Source organism: Aotus nancymaae, unplaced genomic scaffold (assembly GCF_030222135.1).
Source record: "Aotus nancymaae isolate 86718 unplaced genomic scaffold, 86718_ANA_hifiasm-v0.15.2.pri h1tg000089l, whole genome shotgun sequence".
Classification (NCBI taxonomy): Eukaryota; Metazoa; Chordata; class Mammalia; order Primates; family Aotidae; genus Aotus; species Aotus nancymaae.
Window position 1 is genome coordinate 23006964 of NW_026988504.1, and position 17970 is coordinate 23024933.

At 51.2% G+C, this 17970-nt stretch overlaps 1 protein-coding gene across 10 annotated transcripts in view; it reads left to right on the top strand.

Moving 5' to 3' along the window:
- The window catches only part of MPP2 (MAGUK p55 scaffold protein 2), a 34362-nt gene that overhangs the window by 13514 nt on the left and 2878 nt on the right, over positions 1 to 17970 (top strand). For 7 of the 10 annotated variants that reach the window (XM_012443937.2, XM_064369488.1, XM_012443942.2 and 4 more), the window contains 10 exons: positions 2126 to 2244; positions 12868 to 13020; positions 13172 to 13321; positions 13691 to 13918; positions 14629 to 14760; positions 14868 to 14973; positions 15059 to 15127; positions 15372 to 15533; positions 16241 to 16443; positions 16821 to 16949. In XM_012443937.2, coding sequence (XP_012299360.2) covers positions 2126 to 2244; positions 12868 to 13020; positions 13172 to 13321; positions 13691 to 13918; positions 14629 to 14760; positions 14868 to 14973; positions 15059 to 15127; positions 15372 to 15533; positions 16241 to 16443; positions 16821 to 16949 — 1451 coding nt within the window. The remainder of the gene's footprint in view (positions 1 to 2125; positions 2245 to 12867; positions 13021 to 13171; positions 13322 to 13690; positions 13919 to 14628; positions 14761 to 14867; positions 14974 to 15058; positions 15128 to 15371; positions 15534 to 16240; positions 16444 to 16820; positions 16950 to 17970) is intronic. The other 3 variants (XM_012443946.2, XM_012443947.3, XM_064369486.1) reach the window with 2 other exon arrangements.

Genomic DNA, 17970 nt, shown 5'->3' on the forward strand with positions numbered 1-17970 from the left:
GCGCCAGTCGGGGCTTCAGCCAATCAGCAAGGTGGTCACGGCTGCTGAGCCTTGCCATAGGCTGGTTCCTCAGAGGGCTCTCCCCCGAGTCCCGCCTTCTCCAGCGCGGGCAGCCTCTGGCTGGGGAGGCAGCAGAAGGCGGCGTGGAGGCCACTCCGGGAGTCCCCGGGGCTGGGGGCCGCCATGGCAGGCAGCCCAGGCAGCGGGGCCTCCTTGGAGGGCATATCCCTGGGCTCTTCTGAGGAAGCGGAGCTCCAGAGGGAAGGTAGGGAAGGTAGTGCCGGATGGGGGCGGGGCAGCTGGCCCCTTAGCCTACCCTCCTCCAGCAGAGTCGGGGCATCTGGGGAGGGTGGCCTGGGAGCGGTCATCTGAGGGCACCTTCTGGAGAGCTGTCCTGGGCAGAGGGCACCGACTTCCTTGGCTTAGTCCTCCCCTGGATGATTGACGGAGGGAATCCGGCATACACTGGCAGGGAGGGAAGGGTCCCTACCCTGGCCTCATTCAGAGCCCACTGAGGGCCTCGCAGGCCTCTAACCCATGCCAAGCCCTGGCCTGGGCAAGAGGGGTGGGTCTGGAGGGCAAGCTTGGACTTTTTTTTCTGGAGAAGGCAGGAAACAGTAAGAAGAAGGAGATGGGAGTCCAGGAGTCCCTGAACCATCTCTGCCGCCTCCAGCTCCAGTGCCCCCTCCTCCCCACTCCTGTTTTTCCTGGAGGAGGGGAACACTGACAAGAGCGTTGAGAGGTGGCAGGGGGTGCGTCTTCCCCCATCCTCCATGGCTTGGGTGCTGTTATGCAGATGTAGGCATGGGCGGCAGGGTGGCAGAGTAATGATACCCCTTGCCCATCTCTGCCCCCAGCTGGGCACATTCTGCTTCTCGCTTCCTTTCCCTGGAACTTGCCACAGCCTGGAACTCCTACCTCTGCCAGTGAGTGAAGACAGCCCCCACCTCAGATCTCGGGGGCCGTTGTTGTGGCCCAGCTACAGGTGTTACCATGTCCTTGGTTCTGTCCCATTCTGGGCTGAGAGTTTGCTTATCCCAGTGACGGCTTGGTGTGACCTCGGCCTTTGGGTGCCCACAGCCATCCATCCTAGGCCCCCAGTGCCTGTTTCCCTAGCTCCTGCCAGTGTTCCAGGCCTCAGCTTTGGCTTCCTATCATCATGTTAATTTCTCAGTGATTATAGATCATTGTCACTCAGAGCTGAAGGGCCTGTAGGCATCATCTAGCCCAACCCATCCATTTTACAGGCGGGAAAGACTGAGGCCAGTGAGGGACAGGGACTTGGGCAATGTCACAGGGAATTGGTGGTGCTTACACTGGATGCTGTGCAGGCCCGGCCTCCTGTGAGGCTGCCTGCTCGACTCTGAGCCTGTACTCAGGGACTTGCTCCAAGTACTGTCTGTCTAATCCTTGAGCCTGCCAGATGCAGGTGGCTGAGTCCTGGGCTTCAGCCCATCTAGAGGTTGGATAAGGAGCTTGTGGTTTTCTTTCTTTTACCTTTTTTTTTTTTTTGAGGCAGTCTTGCTCTGTGCCCCAGGCTGGAGTGCAGTAGCATGATCTCAGCTCACTGCAATCTCTACCTCACAGGTTCAAGCAATTCTCCTGCCTCAGCCTCCTGAGAAGCTAGGATTACAGACCTACAGCATCATACTTAGCTAATTTTTGTACTTTTAGTAGAGACAGGGTTTTGCCATGTTGCCCAGGCTGGTCTTGAACTCCTGGCTGTGAGAGGAGGGTCTTGATCCGCCCAGCAGCTTGTTGTTTTCTGGAGCAGGGCAGGACCTAGAACCTGACACCACTTCCCTTTCTCCCCTCCCTCCACCTCAGAGTTCCTTCCAGCTGCCTGCAGCCTCCCACCTGTCCAGACTGGCATTACCTAGGGTAGAGAGAACAGGCCAAGGAAACTGTCCCCTTCCCCCAGGACCCCTGTCCCAGGCATTCAAGGCCCTGGGGTGCCTGTGCTGGGAAGGGAGGGAAGTGTTGCTGGGAAGGGAGGGAAGTGTTGCTGGGGAGGGGCTGTCTTCTGTGGGACATAGGGGTGGGGGAGTGGCAGGTATTGTGGTGTGTTTTGGTCTTCTCTGCCCAGCTGGTACCTGTGTATCTCACTGCCCATACCTTCCCCCAGCCATGCAGCAAGTCCTGGACAACTTGGGATCCCTCCCCAATGCCACGGGGGCTGCAGAGCTGGACCTGATCTTCCTTCGAGGCATTATGGAAAGTCCCATAGTAAGATCCCTGGCCAAGGTACAGTGATCCAGGGAGATGGGCACAAGGGCACTGTGCCTGGGGAGGCACAGTAGGGGATGGGGTGTTAGCTACAGAGGGCCCTGGGAATGGGGCATGTGGCAAAGAGGCCCCCCTGAAGGGGGTTGTGGGAGAAAATCATGCCCAGGTGAGGACCTGAGTGGCTGCAGTAGAGGGGCTGCCCCCCGCACCTGTCTGGGGAGTGCATGAGCAGATGTTTGGGGACTGCCAGCTTGCAGAGTGTGTGATTGGTGGGGGCCAGCATGCACATGTTGAGGACTCTCTAGAATTCATCTTGCTTGCCCTGCCTTTGAGCATTTTGTGTAGATGTCTTTCTAAGGTCACTTGCCAGTGACCAGTTTTGTGGAAGACCATTTTTCCACGGATCAGGGTGAGGGGGAGTGGTTTTGGGATTCAGCTGTTCCACTCAGATCATCAGGCATTCGTTAGACTCTCATAAGGAGCACCCCGCCTAGATTCCCCAGCATGTTTGGTTCTCAGTAGAGTTCATACTCCTGTGAGAATCTAATGCTGCTGCTGATCTGACAGGAGGTGGAGCTTAGGCAGTAATGCTCGCTCACCTCCTGCTGTTCGCCTGGTTCCTGACAGGCCAGGGACCAGTACTGGTTCATGGCCTGGGGGTTGAGAACCCCTGTTCTAATATATGAATAGAGCTGTTTGTTTGTTGGTTCCTCTCCTGAGAGATGTGTGTGTTACTGCTGCTTTTGCTCTCTTAAAAACAGTGCTGCAGTGAATATCCTCATATCCATCTGCTCCTGCACGCGTGTGAGGGTTTCTTTGGAATGGACACTTGGTAATGAAATTGATGAATATGTGCAGTCTTGAACCTCAACATCTGTAACTTTCCAAAGTTGATTTTAGAGTTGGGTTTAGGAGACCATATCACCTCTGGGTATGTTAGCTGTCGTGTCCACAATGAGACAGTGAGACTCTGCTTTGGGATGGCAGAGTCTCAGAGTGAGACGGCCCTCTCACCAATGCCCTTCAAAGCAGAATCCCCCTTGATAGCATTCCTCTCTGGTCCAGTCCACCTGACAGTCTGCTCGACAGCTCTCTAATGATGGGTCTGCTGGCTGGCTCTGTCATTCACTCATTCATTCATCCATCTATCCATCCATCCATCTATTCAACAAATACCTATTTCATACTCACCACGTGCCAGGCACAGTGCTGGGATTATGGCAGTGGACTGCCAGATAGTTTGTTTTCCTGATGAAGCCCAAGTCTGTCTTCCTTTCACTGGGCCCCACCATGTCCCAGTCCTGGGACCTCAGAGTAAAGCCTAATTGATAATGAATCAATGTGCTGTGTCACATTGTAAGTAAACTCCCTTCTCTAGAAACGTTTTTGGTGAGAAGCTGGTCAGGATTTTCCCAAGAAATTCCTGGTACGGTTCTAGATTCATAGAGCACAGTGGGAGACAGTATGGACATTTCTTCCCCTCTGAGACCCCCAATATGAGGCTAATGGGCTCAGGCAATCCAATGACTTCTCTCTCCCTCTGGTTGTGAAACAAACAGGAAGTGAATCTCCTCGAAGGAGCCTACCTGAGCTCATTGAAACAAACAAGCAAAAAAAGCCCATACATTTCTTCCTTGTCTCTGTATGGGTGATTCTTTGCAATGTAAATTTGCCACTCACCAAAGATAGCATCCCAGAGCTTCCTGCATTGGACAATGGGACCTGCTTCCTCCTTCTCACCGATTTTAATGATTGTTTGTACGCAGACAAATTTCTAACCTAATAGACCAAGCACTTTAATCAAATCCAGCTGCAAAGACTTGGCAAAGTGGCCCCCAAACCCACAGGAATGGAATCAGATTGAAGCCGCATGTAGTAGCTGTTGGCCTCCCTCCCTTACCCTTTGGAACTGGGCTTGACTCTCTCTGGGGATGTGGCAGACAGTGTGGGAGGGGCCAGGCTGGGTAGACCTGGGACCTGGAAGGGGCAGGGCCTAAAGGGACAAAACCAGAGGGTTAAAGGCCCTAAGGAAATTCAAGTCTAGCAGAGAGATCATAAATCCAGGCGGTTGGCTGCGGACAGCAGGTGGCGGCCCTGGCAGGTGGCTGGCATCTGGGAGGGGTGACATGGGTCCAGCAGCAGGTGTTCCAGCCACAGGCAAGGCCAAGGTGAGGACTCCAAGTCAGGGGACATTCAGAAATTCAGAAAAATTGTTTCTAATGGGACATCTGCCAGCTGAGAGGCATACGAAGGCAGTGTGTGAACTAATTCACATGAAACGAAGAAGAAAGAACACAGGGTTTGGAATCAGAAGGTTCCACTGACTGGCTTTGTGAGTTTTATATATCTGTCAACCTCTCTGAGCTTCACTTACTTCTTTTTTTTTTAATTTAAAAAATTTTCTTGCCAGGCGCAGTGACTCACGCCTGTAATCCCAGCACTTTAGGAGGCCGAGGCGGGTGGATCACGAGGTCGAGAGATCGAGACCATCCTGGTCAACATGGTGAAACCCCGTCTCTACTAAAAATACAAAAAATTAGCTGGGCATGGTGGTGCATGCCTGTAATCCCAGCTACTCAGGAGGCTGAGGCAGGAAAATTGCCCGAACCCAGGAGGCGGAGGTTGTGGTGAGCCGAGATCGCGCTATTGCACTCCAGCCTGGGTAACAAGAGCAAAACTCCGTCTCAAAAAAAAAAAAAATTTCTTTATATGGTACACTATGGAGGATTTTTAAAAAAATTAATATTTATGTATTTTAAAAGAAAGACGAGGTCTCACTATGTTGTCCAGGCTAGTCTTGAACTCCTGAGCTCAAGTAATCTTCCTACCTTGGCTTCCCAAAGTGCTAGGATTACAGGCATGAGCCACCATCCCCAGCCCAGTTGTTTCTTTTGAGAATTGGGGAGAATGATACCTATCCTTCAGAGTCGTGGTGGGGCTAGGTGGAGGTTATGGAAATGGAAGTGCTTTTTGACTCAGAAAGAGTTGTTATAATTTTAGCTTTAGACTGGAGTTCACAGGGAGGACTCTTGTTCTCTGGGGAGGCTGGGGTGGAAGAGCTGGGAAAGTAAGAGAGTGCCCTAGAAGAATAAAGGTCTAGGGAGGTAACTAAGATAGGGGCTCTGACAAGGGGACATGACAAGCAGAGGGTGTAGTGGTGAGGAGGTCAGTGCATCAGTTAGCTTTTGCTGTGTAACAAACCATCCTGCCGTGTAGTGGCTTAAAACAACTGTGATTTAATGTCCCTGATTTTATGGGTTGGTTGGGTGGTTCTTCTGGCCTGGGCTTGCTTAGCTGGGGCTGGGTGGTCCAGGATGGCCTCACTCACATACCTGGTGTCTTAGCTGGGAAAACTGCAATGTCTGGGATGACTAGGCCCCTTTCTATGTGGTCTCTCCTCCTCAGCCGCCTTCACATGGTGGTGTCACCAGCAAGGAAGGTCAAGACCCCAGTCACAAGCACTCTCTACGTCTCTGCTCACATTTGCTAATGGTGCATTGTCTAATGCAAGTCACATCTGTCAAACTCGGATGAAAGAGTTCCTTTACTTTCTGGCACACTACTCTCTGGGACATCTTTCAGCTTTTAATTTTACTATTTAATTATGAACCAGGGCTTCAGATGGGAATTCCCTGTCTTTTGTGATGATAAGAAGGGTTGAAGTGGAGTTGGAGGGAAAACTTTTCAGTGCAATGACTATGTGGTGTTTGTATTTGCAGCCTGCTATGGCTGTGGATTGGGAGCAAACAGCAGGGTGCAGGCTGGCTCCACCACGAGCCGAGCTGTGTCTCCCACCCAAGCTTCTGGTCTACTGTGAGCTTTAGCCCTGCTTTGCTGAGGATGATTTTCAGAGCAGAATGAAATGAATGGCTACCACAGAAATTAAAATCCCTCTTCAAATTCTGGGCTATGTGTCACTTAACATGAAAAAGGATAAGTCTTAGCAAGATAGTGAATTAAAAAAATTAAGTGAAATAATTGTTCACTTAATATTAAGTGAAAAAAATCAGGCCCCAGGGAGGGATAAAATCGTGATTCCCTTTTTTTAATGTCATAGAAAATGCATTTGGACAGACACGATTCCCTTTTTATAAAGGGAAAAATAACTATTCATTTCAGAAGTATGTGGAATATATACAGACAATTAAAGTTCTTTAACAGGCAATGACAAGCACCCTAAATCAAGATGGTGCTTTCTGCAGGCAGGAGGGTAAGTGGGGCACGTGCTTAGATGTTGGATATTGTCAAGAGCTTTGTTTTTTAGTTTGGGTGCTGGGTTCTCTTAGATCCTCGTTATATAATTTAAAAAAATCTAATTTAGGCTGGGTGTGGTGGCTCATGTCTGTAATCCCAGCACTTTGGGAGGCCAAGGCAGGTGGATCGCCTGAGCTCAGGAGTTTGGGACCATCCTGGGCAACATGGTGAAACCCTGTCTCTACTAAAATAAAAAAATTGGTTGGGTGTGATGGCGCGTGCCTGTAGTCCCAGCTACTTGCGAGGCTGAGACATGAAAATTGCCTGAGCCTGGGAGGCAGAGGTTTCAGTGAGCCGAGATTGTGCCACTGCACTCCAACTTGGGCTACAGAGTGAGACTCCATTTCAAAAAAAAAATATATATATATATATTTTAATACTAACTAACACAAGCCATGCACAAACCAATGTTGAGAACATATTATGAACCAAGGACTGTGATTTATCCAATTCTGAAAGTCTGAAAAACTATGTGGCAAATTGTGCTACATGCTGAGTGTTCTTGGTGCTGGTCAATCAACTGTTTAGTTCAGCCCACTGAGGTGTTGGTTTTGTATTTGAATGATTAAATATTTCAAGTTTTCTCTGGGCTATGAGGTTGAGCTTGGAGAACTGTGTTTTCATATCTGTGGGTATAAAACGTCCAGGGTGGCCACAGGAGGAGGAATGGATTAGCCCCTAGTGGGAATGTCACTGAGTCAAAGATGGGAGTTAAGCAGCTTAGGAGGCACCCTGGCTTCCCCTTGATCAAACACGTCTCCTCAGAAAACTTGTCTTCCATCCGTGGAGCAGATGGTGCTAAAGTCAAAATGAGCGACCTCTCTAATGCTCACATCAGGACACCTGGGCCAGAGCTGGTTCCTGTTAACCCAAAAGAGCCATGCAAGGGTTGCCATGGTGAGATTGTTGCTGCCTGAGTGCCTTTGTTTATTCTTGAAACTCAGTTGTTGGGGCTTTGATTCCCAGCATTGTCTGGCACAGGGGTAATAGAGCCAGGACGCCTCCCTCACTCTGGGACTCCGTGGGCTGGGTCAAGCTAAATGACTGAACATCACACAGGGCTCTGTGGAAGACCAACCCTCTGGGGCTTGTTCCTGTCCCCAGTACTATTCCTTTGCCCATTAGTTGTCTGTTTTCCCAGTAGGCTGTGGGTGTCAGTCTAAAATGCTGCCCACCTGGCAGAGGATGCTTTAGGAGGCGGTGGGACCATGTGGGGTGCTGTTCCCTGGCCTGTTTGGGAAAAGAGAAGGCAGAAAGGATCTAACCTTGATTGAGTACCTGCTGCGTGCCAGGCACTGTGTCCATCTCACCAACTCCTCACAGCAGTCCTATGAGGTGTTATTCAAATCTCACTATCTCATGGCTAAACAAGCTTTCTATTATGAAAAAATTTAAAAATATATTCCGAACCTCCATCATCCAGCACCCCACTTCAGCATTTAACAAGTCTTGTTATCTTGTTTCCTCCATACCTTCACCCCCTTCCCTCTCTCCTCCATTGTTTGGAATAGATCTCAGCCATAATAGATTGTATCTGTGTATGATTATGTCTATCAACCGAAAAGGATTCTTTAAAAAAAGTTACACTACTATTCTCACACCTCCTAAAAAGAATCAAACAATAGTTTTCTTGTGAATTTTTTTAATTAAAAAATTTTTTTAAAATGGAGATGGGGTGCTGTTAAAAGAAAGTCAGAGGGAAAAAAAAAAAGAAAAAAGGGAAGAAAAAATAAAAATAAAAATGGAGATGGGGTTTTGCTGTTTCGAACTCCTGGGCTCGAGTGATCTTCCTGCCTTGGCCTCCCAAAGTGCTGGGATTACAGATGTGAGCCATTGTGCCCAGTTGTGAATTTTTAATAAATGGTATTGGGATGTCTGGATAGTCATATTGAAAGATATCAAAGTGGATCCAGACCTCACATTATGTATCAGAATAAACTCCAAGTGGATCAGAGATCTCTTTGTGGAAATATAAATCATACATGTCCTAGAGGAAAACAAGGCTCTGTATATGAGAAAAGCCCTCCCTTTAAAAAAAAAAACAACCTAGCCTTCAAAATTCAGATGCATGAAAGATTAATAAATTTACTCACATTAATTTTTTTTTTTTTGAGCCAGGGTCTTGCTCTGTCACTCAGGCTGGAGTGCAATGGTGCAACAGTGCTCACTGCGGTCTCAACCTCCTGGGTTCAAGTGATCCTTCCACCTCAGCGCCCCCAAGTAAGAGTAGCAGGGATCTCAAGTGCATGCCACCATGCTCTGGTAATTTAAAAAATATTTTTTAGCAACAGTGGCTTGCCGTGTTGCCCAGGCTAGTCTTAAATTCCTGGGCTCAAGTAGTCTTCCCTCCTTGACCTCCTAAAGTGCTGGGATTACAGGTGTGAGCCACTGCACCTGACCTAAATTTTTTTTGCATGCAAAAACACCAGAAGCAGAGTGAAAAGACAAGTGGCAAACTGGGGGAGATGATTTGCAAGAGATATCACAAAGGGCTAATTTTCCCAATAGAAAACATTTTTAAAAATGGGGAAAAGAATAAAAACCAAGACCTGAAAGAAAAACTGGGAAAGACATGAGTAGAGAGTTCACAGAAAAAGATATGCACATGGCCCTTAGACATGTGAAGAGATGCTTGACTTCAGTCATAGTAAGCAAAATGCAAAGCAAGCCCCACTGAGAGATCATTTCTCCTCCATGTGATCAGCAGACATGCAAATACTTGATCAACACTCTGGTGGTGAGCTTCAAGAAAATCCCTCATACAGTGCTAGCAGGATGGCAAACTGGCCCCAGTCCCAGAGAGGGTAATTTGTCAATATCTAAGAAAATTACATATGTATTTACTGCTTGACCCAGAAAGACTTCTAGGAATTTATGTGGAAGATCTCCACAGATATAGAATACTATGCCAGAGTCGTTTACTGCAACATTATTTGCAATAGCAAAGTATCAGGAACAACCTAAATACCCATGGAGACTGGTTGAATAAATGACAGGAATCCAGTCATGCAGTGGAGTCAAATGCAGTATTTAAGATGATAGGACGGGTGCAGTGGCTCATGCCTGTAATCCCAACCCGGGAGGCAGAGGTTGCAGTGAGCGGAGATTGTGCCACTGCACTCCATCCTTGGTGACAGAGCAAGACTCTGTCTCAAACTAACAAACAACAATAATAATAATAATAGAGGAAGATCTCCATGCAGTTTCATAGGCTGATTTCCATGGCATATTTTTCAGTAAAAAGCCAGAAAACAAACCAGTTGAACAAAAGCCCCAGGGTATCAAAGAATGTGTACAATTTTATGTAAGAAAGAAAGGGCAATTTATTTTATTTTGTTTTTTTGAGACAGAGTCTTGGTCTGTTGACCAGGCTGGAGTGGAGTGGTACGATCTCAGTTCCCTGCAAACTCTGCCTCCTGGGTCAAAGCAATTCTCATGCCTCAGCCTCCCGAGTAGCTGGGATTACAGGCGTGCACCACCACGCCTGGCTAATTTTGTATTTTTAATAGAGATGGAGTTTCACCATGTTGGTCAGGCTGGTCTCGAACTCCTGACCTCAGGTGATCCACCCAAAGTGTTGGGATTACAGGTGTGAGCCACCGCGCCTGAACTTTAGCAGCGGTTTCTGAGATTTTGATGCACCCATCACCCGAGCAGTGTACACTATAGCCACTGTGTAGTCTTTCATCTCTTACACCCCTACAACCCTTCCCTCCTGATTTTTACTTAATAGATTTGTGATAGGTAGTAGCAGTTGTACAGCAGTTCTGAAACTGCTTTGAATATTGAAGGACAGAACAAGTAAGTAAATATATTGATGTTATTGGGAACTAAGTTCACACTGAAGGAGAAGGGAGACACAAATATGGAATGGGGGAAGATAAGAAAAATCCTGTAGAGTTTGATTTTATGTGGAGCCATCCAAATAAAACATTAGTGTTCTTTGGTAACACTAATGTTACCAAAGAAATGATGCCCCAGAAACAATGGGTACTGAGTGCCCACATCTTGGTTTCTAAATACTGTTCCCTGCCGAAAGGAGTCAGGGTTCCTTTGAGAAATTGCTGATTCCAGACCTGGGGTAGGGAAAGTATCGGATGAGCTTGTGTGGGAAGGGAAGAAGATGGGAACATGTGAACAGGACAGAGGTGTGAAAGGGGCCCCCAGTGGACACATTTGGGATAAACGGGGTCAATGAAGATAGTGATCGTAATGGATTCAAACACACGGAATAAAAGTTCATAGTGATATGAGAGAAGAGAAAGAGGAGTGGGGTGGGAGGGAGAAAAGAAAAGCTCATTCTTTTTTTCTTTACGACAGAGTTTCGCTCTTGTTGCCCAAGCTGGAGTGCAATGGCACGATCTCTGCTCAGTGCAACCTCCGCCTCCCAGGTTCAAGCGATTCTTCTGCCTCAGCCTCGGGAGTAGCTGGGATTATAGGCACTCACCACCACACCCAGCTAATTTTTTGTATTTTTAGTAGAGATGGGGTTTCGCCATGTTATCCAGGCTGTTTCTTAAACTCCTGACCTCAGGTGATCCACCCGTCTTGGCCTCCCTAAGTGCAGGGATTATGGGCATGAGCTTCCATGCCTGGCTGAAAAGCTCATTCTTATAGTAGAATGCCAATAAATGTAGAGGGAATGATAGGAATTATGTAGTCACTATTTTGCAACCTCCAGTACAATAATTCATTTAGGCAAGGGTCATAAATTGATGCTAAATCCACTGGTGAAGGATTTTGGGGGAACAGAATGGTCACATAGTCTCAAAATATGGGAAAGACAAAGACACAAGATCACCTACGTAGAACTCTTGTCAAGAGGACTCACTCAAGTCTAATAATGAGGAAACAATCACATAAATCTAGTGGTAGAGCATCCTAAAAACTACTGGCCTGGAGTCTAAAAATGTCTAGGTCGGGTGCAGTGGCTCACGCCTGTAATCCCAGGCTTTGGGAGCCTGAGGCGAGAGGATCGCTTGAAGCCAAGAGTTTGAGACCAGCCTAGGCCATGTAGTGAGACCCTGTCTCTGTAAAATAAAACAGAAACAAAAAACAACAAATGTCCTGAAAGTCTAAAAGTTATTGGGATCTGTGCTAGATTAGAGGAGAATAAAGAGATGTGCCAAACAAATACAACATATGGTCAATTAGATCCTGAAAAAACAGAACAATAAAGGATACTTTTGGGACAAGAGTGAACATTTGAATATGGACTGTCTTACATAATATATTAACGTATCAATGTTAAATTTCTTGCAGGTGATAATGGTATTGTGGTTTATACAGCAGAATGGCTTTGTTCCTATGAAATACATGCTGAAATACTTTGGGATAAAATGGCTTGTGTTGTCTGCAGTGATCTTTCAAAGATTCAGAGGGGAAAAAAGGTCTTCATCTATATTCTTGAAATGGAATTCCTGGAGGGCTGGGTGCAGTGGCTCACTCCTGTAATCCCAGCACTTTGGGAGGCCATGGCGGGTGGATCACCCGAGGTTGGGAGTTTAAGACCACCCTGACCAACATGGAGAAACCTTGTCTCTACTAAAAATACAAAATTAGCCTGGCATGGTGGCACATGCCTGTAATCCCAGCTACTCGGGAGGCTGAGGCAGGAGAATCGCTTGAACCCAGGAAGCGGAGGTTGCGGTGAGCTGAGATCATGTCATTGCACTCCAGCCTGGGCAAGAGTGAAAAGCCATCTCAAAAAAAAAAAAAAAAAGAAATGCAATTCCTTTCTTCCTGACCCACTTAACCTAATACTCCCCACTGGGCTGGAACCTGGAGCCAGCAGAGTGACAGATAGGTACAGGGCCTGCTCCTGGTACCATGTGCTGATTTCTTGTCCCCTCGTTCACTGGGATCACTGAGTTGAGGGCCTGGAGATGCAAGTTCAAGTCCCAGTGACCCTGGGAATGTTATTCCACCTCCCTAACTTCCTCATCCTGGGCTTCAGGGTCTTCAAGTCCCCACCCAATCATGATGTCCGGTGGAAGAAGCTGCCCTTGAACTCCAATGCATATAGGGTCCTGGGAGCTGGGGACAATTTGGTAACTTTTAATGACCCTTTGTGGCAAGGGGATGGAAAGGAAGGTTTGTCCTTTGGTTTCTTCCTTCCCTAAACTAGGTCCTAGTCATTTTGGGGAAGAAAGGAGACAGCGAGGAATGCATACACACGTGTGGGTATGATTGTGCATGTACACACGTGTGGGTATGATTGTGCGTGTACACACGTGTGGGTATGATTGTGCGTAAGTGAGTGAGGAGCTGAGGCTGGAGGCTGGGAGTTGGGTGAGGAAAATGCCTGGGGCTGAGGGAGGACCCTGTTTGGTGTCCCAGGGCTCCTGGGGAAGCTCCTAGCCCCACCTGTTCTGCTTCCACCCCCAGGCCCACGAGAGACTGGAGGAGACGAAGCTGGAGGCCGTGAGAGACAACAACCTGGAGCTGGTGCAGGAGATCCTGCGAGACCTGGCACAGCTGGCCGAGCAGAGCAGCACGGCCGCAGAACTGGCCCGCATCCTCCAGGAGCCCCATTTCCAGGTTCCTGGCTGCTGGGGCTGGGGTGAGGGAGCAGGAGGCAGGTGGACTGGGGTGTGCTGCTGTTGGAGGGGCTGGCAGGAAGTTGGAGCTGGGATGGGAAGGGACCTCCGGGCAATGCCCCATTGGCCCTTCTCTTCCCACCACCCCCCAGTCCCTCCTGGAGACGCATGACTCTGTGGCCTCAAAGACCTATGAGACACCACCCCCCAGCCCTGGCCTGGACCCGACATTCAGCAACCAGCCCGTACCTCCTGACGCCGTGCGCATGGTGGGCATCCGCAAGACAGCCGGAGAACATCTGGTGAGGATGCTGGGCAGGGCCAGAGATGGGGCTGGTGAGGGTCAAAATTGAGAATAACCAATGGGGGGCCAAGAAAGGTCAAGCGAGGGCTGAAAATAAAGTTGAGGCCAGCTTTGTGTAGGAAAGGGCCCATGCAGATCCGGGAGACCATAGACACTGCATACGTACGTGTCCACGCCTCTCCAGTCTGCCCACTTCCCCCTGTTAGTGCCTGATATAAGTGAAGAATTTAGGCAGAAGGACGGAAGAGGACTTTGTGAGGGCGAAGGTGAGTGGATAGGGACAGGAATGGAGGAGTTATTAGGAGACTATTTGAAGATTCTGACTTGGAACAATTGGAGCCTCATCTTACACTCCCCCAACCTGCAGGGTGTAACGTTCCGAGTGGAGGGCGGCGAGCTGGTGATTGCTCGCATTCTGCACGGGGGCATGGTGGCTCAGCAAGGCCTGCTGCACGTGGGTGACATCATCAAGGAGGTGAACGGGCAGCTGGTGGGCAGTGACCCCCGAGCGCTGCAGGAGCTCCTGCGCAATGCCAGTGGCAGTGTCATCCTCAAGATCCTGCCCAGCTACCAGGAGCCCCATCTGCCCCGCCAGGTGGGCCCCTCCACCAGCCCTCCACTCAACACAAGGCCCAAGGGATGGCTGAGCCTCCTGCCTGTCAGGGTTGCAGGTCTCACTGAGGACCTCCTCTCCTACTGGTTTCCTCCAGGGGAGATGGGGGCGGGACCTGCAGCCAGGGGGCAGCTGACTGCAGCCATGGACAGGCCTCTGCCTCTGCTGCACCTGCACGTGCTTCCACATTGGTTTGCATTATGCACACAGCCACAGCCTGGGGTACCAGAGTGTGTGAGAGAGCACCTGCATCATGGTCAGCGTTCTTCACATGTTTGTGCACACGTGCAGGGTGGGGTTGTCATATGTCCTGGACATCTATCTCCTGGTTGGTGGATTCTGGGGGTCTGGCTGCTTTGTCCACCTCTACTATTGGCTTTCTCACCCTCCCCCAGAACCCTTCTCCAAGGGGAGAGGGTGAGTGGAGGGAGGGATCCAGGATTAGGTGCCAGAGTCCTGTTCCCTACTTGCTGTTCCCACATCCTTGGTCCTGAGATCTGAATCCTGTAGTACTAGATGCAAAGGGAGGCTGGCACCAGGGAGGCATGTGGGGCAGGCCTGGAGGCATCACTCCTGCAGGGGTGGCTCCATTGCCCCTTGCATCTTTGTGAAGGGAGGGAACATGGGGTAGACCTCCACCTGCAGCCTTCCACTGACCCTTCCCCTGACTTTTTGCTGATTCCCGGGCCCAGGTATTTGTGAAATGCCACTTTGACTATGACCCGGCCCGAGACAGCCTCATCCCCTGCAAGGAAGCAGGCCTGCGTTTCAGTGCTGGGGACTTGCTCCAGATCGTAAACCAGGACGATGCCAACTGGTGGCAGGTGAGCCGCGGACACCCCTGCATCTCTCCAGGTGTGGTGCATGGGAGGGCAAGGCGCAGGGAGGGGTCCTCTTGCTCAGGCCAATCTTGGTCTCATGTCCGTTTCAGGCGTGTCATGTGGAAGGGGGTAGTGCCGGCCTCATCCCCAGCCAGCTGCTGGAGGAGAAGCGGAAAGCATTTGTCAAGAGGGACCTGGAGCTGACACCAAACTCAGGTAGGAGGGCCCCCCCACCCCACATCCCCAATCTGGGATCCGACAGGGCCCTGCCTGCCTCACTCACCCATCTCCCTATGGCCAGGGACCCTATGCGGCAGCCTTTCAGGAAAGAAAAAGAAGCGAATGATGTATTTGACCACCAAGAATGCAGGTGGGTATCAGAGCATCCCCTCCCTTGTCTTTCTCTAACATGGCATGGCCCTCCCTGTCCCCACCCTTCACCTGTGATGGTGCTCACCCTTCACCTGGCTCAGATGCTGCCAGCCATGTCCCTAGGCCCTGCCCGTCTCCTCCCTGCTTCCCTGTTCCAAGCCTTCTTGCCCTCAGCCTCCCTGAGAACTCCGCCCCTCCCTCACCATGCAGCCTGGTGAGCAGTGCCATCTCCCTGTGTCCAGAGTTTGACCGCCATGAGCTGCTCATTTATGAGGAGGTGGCCCGCATGCCCCCGTTCCGCCGGAAAACCCTGGTGCTGATTGGGGCTCAGGGTGTGGGAAGGCGCAGCCTGAAGAACAAGCTCATCATGTGGGATCCAGATCGCTATGGCACCACGGTGCCCTGTGAGTGGGGGCTGGGCCCTGCTGAGTGGGGTACAGGGAGCAGGGACTCCCCTGGGGGCCAGGCCTGGGTCCACCGAATGGGCATCTTCATGGGCGCCAGGCCAGGTGGTACCTTTGGGTGCACAGGTTGGGGTGCACGACCTCTGTGGGCAGGGAGAGGAACTGCAGGCTCAGGAAAGGTGAGGGAGGTGTCCTGCCAACATGTGGCCTAGTGGGCTGGGCTGGTGTCCCCTTTCCTTCTCTGTTTCACTTGCTGAAAGCCATGAAGAAAATGAGTGCCCAGCTGTGCACCCGGGTGAAACAGGGCTATGAGCTGCACATGTGTAGCCTTGTGGAAGACAGGGCTTCTTGGTGGCAGAGCCAGCGTGGGTGGTGGAAGCTCTTGGCTACCAGAGGCAGGACTGAGAGCGCTGCCTTGGTCTGCTTGGCTCTTGCTGTGTGGCTTTGGGCTATAGATTGCCCTTTCTAGACCTCAGCCTCTCACCTGTGGGCTCTGGGTTGGACCATGGATACCACCTCATGTCTCTGTGAGTGCCAGTGGGGAGGGTGGGGGCAGGAGTGTGCGAAGGCAACAGTGCTGGCAAGATGGGGAGTGGACTGCACCCCCAAGGCTGGGAACCGGGAGCCCGGGTAAGGGTGTGTGTATGTGTCTGAGGTGCTGTGACCTGCCTGTGCCCATTCAGCCCCACCTACCTCCATCCCCCTAGACACCTCCCGGCGGCCCAAAGACTCAGAGCGGGAAGGTCAGGGTTACAGCTTTGTGTCCCGTGGGGAGATGGAGGCTGACATCCGTGCTGGGCGCTACCTGGAACATGGCGAATACGAAGGCAACCTGTATGGTACACGTATTGACTCCATCCGGGGCGTGGTTGCTGCCGGGAAAGTGTGTGTGCTGGATGTCAACCCCCAGGTACGGCCACTCTGCTCCTTCCCAGCCTGCCCAATGTCCTCTCTGCTGCCTCAGTGCTCCCCCATATAGTTCCAGGCATCTGTCACCTGAGCACACCCATGCACCCCCACTGCCCTCAACCACTGCTAGGAACCCAGCCCACCTGGAACCTTCCTCAGCCTCCCAGACCCCCCACTCCTTCTCTAGTCTCCTCCAGTCACCCCAGCCACCTGCCAGCTGTCTGTCATTCATCCCAGTACTCATGTCCCAGACTCCCAGGCACCCCTTTCTCATCCACTCCTAGGTGCCCACCCAACCTCGGTCACCCTCACAGCCTTCCTCTGATTCCTAGGACAGACATGGGGATATGCTCCCTAACTTGCCTTCTCCTTCTGCAGGCGGTGAAGGTGCTACGAACAGCCGAGTTTGTCCCTTATGTGGTGTTCATCGAGGCCCCAGACTTTGAGACCCTGCGGGCCATGAACAGGGCTGCACTGGAGAGTGGGGTGTCCACCAAGCAACTCACGGTGAGGGCTCTGAGGTGCGGGGGAGGGGTCCGATGGCTGCCTAGGGTGGTTGGGGACAGGCCTGAGCTGACGGAGAGAAGGAGGTGGTGTTGGGGAGGGACAGGGGCCTGCTCCAGTTATCAGTGAGGCAGGACGTGGTCCCCCTTGCATAGATGTGGAAGGGGAGGTCTAAGAGAGGATGTCCAAAGTCTCAGAGTGAACCAGGGACAGAGCTAGCCTGGGACACATGTGCTTCTGCCTCCAGCCCACTGCTCTGCCCACTCTGCAGGGACAGAGTGCTGGCCAGAGGGCGTTCAGAGGGCCAGTGGGCGGGAGGTGGGCCAGGGGAGCTTGGGTTGCTTACAGCTGGGAGAAAGTGGAAGGGTAGGAGAAAGCCAGAGGCGGGAAGTCTGGCTGGAGGGGTGAGTCAGCATCAGGGAGCAGGCAGCACCTGGAGGAGAGGCCTCAAACTCTCATTACAGGACTCCAGCCTCCTTCCTCCCTAGGTCTTGCTGTGCCTCCCCAGGAGGTGGACGGTTTGCAGAGCTCTGAGCTCAGGGGTCCCTCTGCTGGCCATGCCTGGTGCTGCAGCACTCAGGCCCCAGGTCAGAGTGTGGCTGGGGCCCAGGAGAGGCTGTCTAGGCTGGCACCCGTCTGCCAATGGACCCTTGTTTGATCCCTACTCTGGGCACCTCCTCCTTGGCAACAGGTGTGGCCAACTGGAGCTGCTGGGATGCGGCTCCAGTCAGTTGTCAAGTACCCTTCCCCACCCCTGCCCGGCCAGCTTCCACAGGGTCGAGGGTAGGGGTTGCCCTGGGCACTTGTGGATTGCCCTGGTACCAGCCTGTCATGCTGCATAGGTGAGGCAGCCTGGTCAGGAGGGAGCACTGGCTTGGGAGTCAGGCAGACCCTGTTCAGCCACTGACTGGCTGTATGACCTTTTTGTATCTTACTTTTCTGCTATAAATGGGGAAGAATTAATCCTACTTTGCAGAGCTGCAGTGAAGATTATGTGGGTTGCAAAGCATTTAGGGGTGTGATA